The following is a 7,500-nucleotide window of genomic DNA, read 5'->3' as shown; positions in this document are numbered from 1 at the left end:
CCGACACAAACGACTCTTGTTACTAGCAACACTAACGACTCACATGACTGACGACACTAACGACTCACGTGACTGACAATGTAGCCACTTATGAAAACAAACAAAAATTGTGGTATCAAAAGGTGCATAAATCTAAAGAAATCACAGCAATAAATCTTTATTTTCTGACATCTTCTCTCAGTGAGAGACTTGTCATGTCAGTCTGTTATTTGTCTGAATGAGAAACAGTGAGATAAACCCAGTACTGTAGCTGGAGGTGGTTTAACAGAATAAAAAAGAGCAGCAGAGATCCAGAGGAAGAGTAACATAGAAACATTCACAGCAGGAGTCCTCCTGTCTGAGATATTTCTGTTAATTAAGTTCCTCTTCATGCTAATGATTAATAATCAAAGCTGCTTATGTAACGCTGCACACCAGCTGTTCCTGTGAACACGAAGAAGACTCTTAAGAATTGAGTTAAGAATCTTAACGAGGAGTCCTTTATTCCTTCTCTGTGTAGATTGATTTTACATGTTGGTGTGAGCTTTAATAGCAGCTCAGATTGTTGTGATAAAAAGCTGTGTGGTTATGTAACGCTGCTGCCCACATAACCCAGATCACTGCTGTCGTATGGAGCTTCACACAGAGAAACGTCTCTGCCTTCATTGTTTCACTGAGACACAAGAGAAGCAGGAAGGAGATAGATCCTGCAGCAGATATTATTGTTTGTCCATAATGACACTAACGACTCATGTGACTTACGACTTTATCGACTCACGTGACCAACGACTCACATGACTGACGACACTAACAACTTATTTGACTAACGACACTAACGACTCGTGTGACCAAATACTCAACAACAACATCATCAACGACATCATTTAACTGAGTCTGATTCTATTTGAGCTCATTTCTGGTTTCAAGTCTCACCGATCACGAAGCAGCTTTAAAGGCGTTTCATTGGAGCAGAGGAGTCACAGCTCAACCTGCTGTAACACCACAAAACAGAGAGACGAGAGCAACTGAAAGGAGGCTGAGAATAAATCCGCCTGTGAGAGACAAAGATGGTGAGAGCAGCATACTGAGAGAGAGAAGCTGCTGGAGGGGAAACTTACGTAACCCTCCTGCTAATCGCTCACGTTTTATTTAAAGAGTAAAGAGGCCGATCGTCACCACGAGACAGACGAGAGGACGAGAGGAAGAGAGGACAGAGTCGTGGTGTCACAAGTGTCTCTATGAACATCACACTTCTCCGCTTTCACTCCACTTCCGGCTGTTGTTGTTGTTGTTGTTGTTCTCAACACCACATTTTAGGATTCAAAGATCATTTATTGTCATTATGCAACACAGGGAGGCGCAACGGAATGCAGTTGTAGCCCATTTTCAACACAGCAAACACATTCCTGTAGTACATTTTATGAATTTGCATCATATAAAATGTAAACAGCAGCAACAAAGACAACTCTCTGGGCGGATAATATGGCCGACATCTTCACATTAAATACTCAGCATGAGGAAGAACATTGTCCATCAACGTTGACTGTGTTCAAACACAGAGTCCTCCTCCTCTGGTCCACCAGAGTCCTGCTCTCTGTCCTGATGTCAGCCTGATCCTGGACCACTATGGATCCAGGTCTCTGAAGATGTGGACTCAACAGTCACCGACCTCACGCTGCTTTCATCCGTCTTATTTTTCTGCGAACCGGACATCAGACAGCCAGGAGCATGCTGGGTAGTGGAGTAGCCTCAGGCCCTATAGCTGGGTTAGCTTAGCTTCCACCTCGGCAGTTTGGTGGCGTTTGGTCTTGCTAAATTGTGCACTTAATCCCCACGCTTCCTTTCCCGAATGTTGATGAGTGTATTCAGTAATAAACACGACAAAAACAACAACAAATTAAGACAGAAAACGATGCGTTCACACCAAACACAAAGCGAATCTTCGCGTTGCGTTACTCGCGGGATCATTTGTGTTTATTCGCTCCATTCGAGAGGAGGAGTGGCTTATCTCCATGAACACCATTGATTTCCACCATCAACCGTGGATCTCCATCCATTAAATCCTCTGGGTGATAATTAATCCTCCTTAAATAAGCACAGTCTGGATAAAGTCGGCGTAGAACTTCAGCTCTTATAAAGTCTCCAAAAGCAGAATGATTCTGTCTTCACATCTTTGTGACTCTGGTGCTTTTTGGAGGAACGTCATGTTGCATTTATTTGATCTTTATTTCACTGCTCGATCAATAAAAGATGTCAGAGGATGAAGCAGTCGGGTAGCGGATCGTCTCAGCTTTCACGAGCTGAAGTTTTAATTTACAGAGTGACGAAGAGGAAGAGGCGACACTAGAGGAGCAACGGATCATAAAAGTCACGGATCGGATCGAGACAAATATAACTTCTACATTCCTGATCACGTTGTTTTTGCCGCCATCAAAACCATCAAAAATACTAAATGTTAGTAATTTACAGTGTTTTTTTCTTCAGAAAAACACACAATTCAAATAATAAGGAGATGAAAGATTGTATTTTTCACATATATTTTAATGATGTATTCTAATCTGCCATAAAGAGCAGAAGATACAGGAGCCAAGTCTGTCCTGAGCTCACACTGAGATCTCCATCAACACCTAGGAAGATGGAGAGCGTCCAGAACACACACACACACACACACACACACACACACACACACACACACACACACACACACATTCAGCCGTCCTCCCTGCCCTCTCTTCCTCCTCCTCATCTGTGATTCACCAAAAGATCATCCGTGCTAGCCTGGTTGAGCTACAGCGACATGCATGATAACAGCAGCATGTAAAAAAATGATGTTCTGTAAATCTTAGATTTCCCACAATAATAAATCTGTATTTTATCCATGAGATCCATGTTATCCATGTTATTCCTGGTTCATGTGATCATGAACCAGGAAGTAGAAAGACAGCACAAACCCACACAGGGCGGGTGGGATTGGAGGTGAATGGGTTAAAACAAATTAATTAATTAATTTGTTGCGAAACTGACGTACTCATGTAACTCCACTTCTGTATTTATCTTAACCCAAACCACAATGTGTCCTAAACATAACTAAATATTTAAATATGTTTTCCTAAACCTAAATAAGTTATTTCCTGTAGACTGAAATTCATTTTGAAAAGACTGTATTCATGTAACGAGCGTAAACTGACAGGTGATATTAGACTTTTGTAGGAAAAAGGAGGAGTAACTTTTTATAAGATATCCTACAAACCTGTTGTACCAAAACCCGGCAGAACCGGCGGTTCGGACCGTCCAAAACCAGAATCTAAACGTAATGAGTTCAGCAGAAACGTCTTTATTTGAGGTATTTAAATTTTGTATGAAAGTACATTTACGTGAGGTTGTCATCTCATAAAAAACACCCCCACACCCACTAACGGGTGTACAAGCTGTCTTTGGACCTCACACACACACACACACACACACACACGCACGCGCACACACGCACACACACATGCGCACACACACACGCACACACAGTTAAACTCATGTGCGTCACTGCTGCTGGGACAGAGGAGACTGCCGTCGTTTGGCAAATGTCACAGCAACATTATAGACAATGGTAAATCTAAATCCGTATCCACAACACACACACACACACACACACACACACACACGCACGCACGCACACACACACACACACACACACCCTGGTGTATTGTAAATCTGGTGTCTTAACCGAGCAGCGAGAGAAAGGCAGGATGTGTCCGAGGGTATTATTGAAAACACTTTAAAGAACTCCGTCTGTGTGCGTTTGTTCTTGTTTCTTTTTTCTGGTTATTTTTAGCTCATTGTTTGTTAAGCAGTGTGTGCAAATTGTTTTTATCCTGAAATTAGTTTGTTACTCAGTGTGTGTGTGTGTGTGTGTGTGAGAGAGACACAAAGTGAAACTGCTCTGTTACAGCAGTTTAAATCTATTAAGTATTTCCACTTCCTGTCAGGTTTTAATTAATTAGCGTTTATTAGGTTGCAGCTCATTTACGTTTTGTAAAAATTCACTGTGGTACTTCTGCACCACCAGTGGTGGAATGTACCTCAGTACGTACAGCTACTATAGTACTGTATTTAAGTACAATTCTGAGGTACTTTGAGCACTCCAAGATGGCGATGGCCAAAAACCAAGATGGCCACTACCAAAAACCAAGATGATGAAGGCCAAAAACCAAGATGGCCACGACTTAAAACCAATATGATGAAGGCCAAAAACCAAGATGGCCACCACTAAAAACCAAGATGATGAAGGCCAAAAACCAAGATGGCCTCGACCAAAAACCAAGATGAAGGCTAAAAACCAAGATGGCCACGACTAAAAACCAAGATGATGAAGGCTAAAAACCAAGATGATGAAGGCCAAAAACCAAGATGGCCTCTACCAAAAACCAAGATGGCCTCGACCAAAAACCAAGATGGCCACGACTAAAAACCAAGATGATGAAGGCTAAAAACCAAGATGATGAAGGCCAAAAACCAAGATGGCCTCTACCAAAAACCAAGATGGCCACGACTAAAAACTAAGATGATGAAGGCCAAAAACCAAGATGGCACCGGCCAAAATGCCAAAGTCGAGCTTCGTTACAGCAGTCCACAAACCAATGGGTGATGTATATTATAGACAGTCTATGACACTTTGTCAATTCGGAGAAAATACACCTGATGATGTCAGAGTGATGTCATGGTTGCATTGTGGGAAGTGTAGGATCTGGTGTTTTTGAAGCTGGACCCATTAAAAGTCTGGACACCTTGGTGTCTTTCAACAACATTTTACGTCATTTTGTTTTTAATCTCTTTGTAGTCGTCCAACTTTGTGGACGTCGTTTCTGAAACTTGTCCGTTCTAAATCTTTAATTTACCTTCTCGTCCAATAAAAAACCTCAAATTACACAAAGAACGGAGCAGACAGGCCGGTTTGTGTCCTGCAGTCGTCTGGACGTCAGCTGGCTGTTAAAGACTCCACACAAACTGAGTTACTGTGCCGAGCTGCTTGTCCAGCCAGCACGGCCTCCTGTGTGTGTGTGTGTGTGTGTGTGTGTGTGTGTGAAATATCCCACAGAGACGGTCTTTGTCTCAAAGTATTGGGTTCCACCAACCGAACAAAGCATCCATGGTTGCCACTAGTGACGGGAACAGGTGAAGTGAAACTTCAGGGCAGAATGAGTGTGTGTGTGTTTATGTAACACTGAGTGAAACAAAGGGACTAAAGAAACCACACACACATTTACACAAACAACCAACACACCGTGGTGGTCTCTGACAAGTTGACCAAGACTCAACAGGAAGTCTTTCTGTGTTTAAGAGTGAGACGAACAGACTGAAACAAGAGGAAGATGAAGAATAACAGGAAGGAGTTCAACGCCAGAGTCTCTAGTCTGTAGAAGGAGCCAGCAGGAGCTGATGTTTCCTCAGTTATGTTGCTTTCCTGTCTGAGACCTGGTTCAGGTTCAGGTTCAGGTAAACGCTCCTCACAGGAACTTCATTGTAGTTTTACGGTTCTTTTTTATAATCATTTTTTCCTGTGAAGTGATTATACGTTGTGGAGAATAGATACTTGTTCATGTTAAAGGTGAAACCTGAGGGAAACTGTTTACCTTCAATGTTTCTCACCAAAACCAAAAACTACATTCTGACAAACTAAAGTTCCTCATAAAGAAACGTCAAAGCTGATTAGAAAAAATATATTTTAAAACCTTGCAAAGTTATTTCTGGTCATTTCAGATGAATGAAATGACCAGAAATTGTGTTTAAAACAACAAGAACGTAACCTAGCCTTCTTAACCACGTACTAAATGCACTTATTCTAACTCCACGTGCTGATGAACGTCGAATGATTCTAAAGTGACGCTGGTAGTGAATCAGATTTATAACTCTGCTGTTTCTCCTTTCAGACATTACCCCAAAACCACCTTCACCATCGTGACCGACACTCCAGAGAACCTGAGACTGAGACAGCAGAGCGAGCTACAGAGCCAGGTAACAAACACACACCTACAGACACACACCTACAGACACACACCTACAGACACACACCTACACACACACACACACACCTACACAGACACAAACACACACCTACACAGACACACACCTACAGACACACACCTACACACACACACACCTACACAGACACACACCTACACACACACACACCTACAGACACACACCTACACACACACACACCTACACAAACACACACCTACAGACACACACCTACACAGACACACACCTACACACACACACCTACAGACACACACCTACACACACACACACACACCTACACACCTACACAGACACAAACACACACCTACACACACACACCTACAGACACACACCTACACACACACACACCTACACAAACACACACCTACAGACACACACCTACACAGACACACACCTACACACACACACACCTACACACCTACACAGACACAAACACACACCTACACAGACACACACCTACAGACACACACCTACACACACACACACCTACACAGACACACACCTACAGGCCCTCAGGTGTGACTCAGGTTTGAGGCTGTTTTAACCAGAGAAGTGAAGCCAATGCTTCAGGTGTTGAAGCTGCATTCTCTCTAGTGTCCACCAGGGGGCGACTCCTCTGGTTGTATAGAAGTCTATGAGAAAATGACTCTACTTCTCTCTTGATTTATTACCTCAGTAAACATTGTAAACATGAGTTTATGGTCTCAATCTCTAGTTTCAAGTCTTCTTCAATACAGCATGATGTTCATTTAGTATATTATGGTCCATTTAGAGTCAAACAGACCATAAAGCAGGGGATGCTTTAGGGCGGGGCTACACAGTGATTGACAGGTCGACACCAGAGACGTATACGGCGTCTCTACGTCACTCCTCCTCAGTCCATATATGGTCACTTCCTGTTCACTGGTTGCAAAAAAACAAGATGGCGACGACTAAAATGCCGAACACGAGGCTTCAAAATGAGTGACGTCACCATTAGAAGCTCACACATTCCCTTTTCTTGTGATTTTCCTGTAATTCGGTTAAAAGTTGCGCCGTATGAGGAAACGTGGCTTCTGAGACTCTGAATCAGGACTCCACCTCTGACTGAGAGGTGCATCTTGGTGACAAATATCTGGTCATTGAAGTTGACAAGACGCATGTTCCCCTCAACGCTCAGATCCTGATGCAAACCGGCTGTATCTCCGCCCCTCTGGCACCACCTGATGATGAAAACAAACGCTCAGGTGTGTCGTGAGAAGCTGCTGTGACGAGATGAGCCACAAACCGATGCAAAGAACGCACCTTCACTTGTGTGCCATATGTCCTCGTCGTGTGTGTGCGTGTGTGTGTGTGTGTGTGTGTGTGTGTGTCTGTGTGTGTGTGTGTGTGTGACAGCAGGACAAAAGGACAGATGTCCACTCAGCAGTCAGCAGAAGGGGTCGTGCTGTTTGTCATGTGATGTGTGTGTTTGTGTTGTTGTGTGTTCGGCTGTGCCCGCATAAAAAA

At 43.2% G+C, this 7,500-nt stretch overlaps 1 protein-coding gene across 4 annotated transcripts in view; it reads left to right on the top strand.

Annotated features, from left to right (window-relative positions):
- The window catches only part of LOC142937477 (LIM zinc-binding domain-containing Nebulette-like), a 63,980-nt gene that overhangs the window by 5,616 nt on the left and 50,864 nt on the right, over positions 1 to 7,500 (top strand). For all 4 annotated transcript variants that reach the window (XM_076080432.1, XM_076080431.1, XM_076080430.1 and 1 more), the window contains exon 3: positions 5,901 to 5,985. In XM_076080432.1, coding sequence (XP_075936547.1) covers positions 5,901 to 5,985 — 85 coding nt within the window. The remainder of the gene's footprint in view (positions 1 to 5,900; positions 5,986 to 7,500) is intronic.

This window comes from Anarhichas minor, unplaced genomic scaffold, assembly GCF_050575085.1.
Source record: "Anarhichas minor isolate MPS153535 unplaced genomic scaffold, ASM5057508v1 ptg000074l, whole genome shotgun sequence".
NCBI lineage: Eukaryota > Metazoa > Chordata > Actinopteri > Perciformes > Anarhichadidae > Anarhichas > Anarhichas minor.
This window is presented reverse-complemented; position numbering and strand designations above follow the sequence as displayed.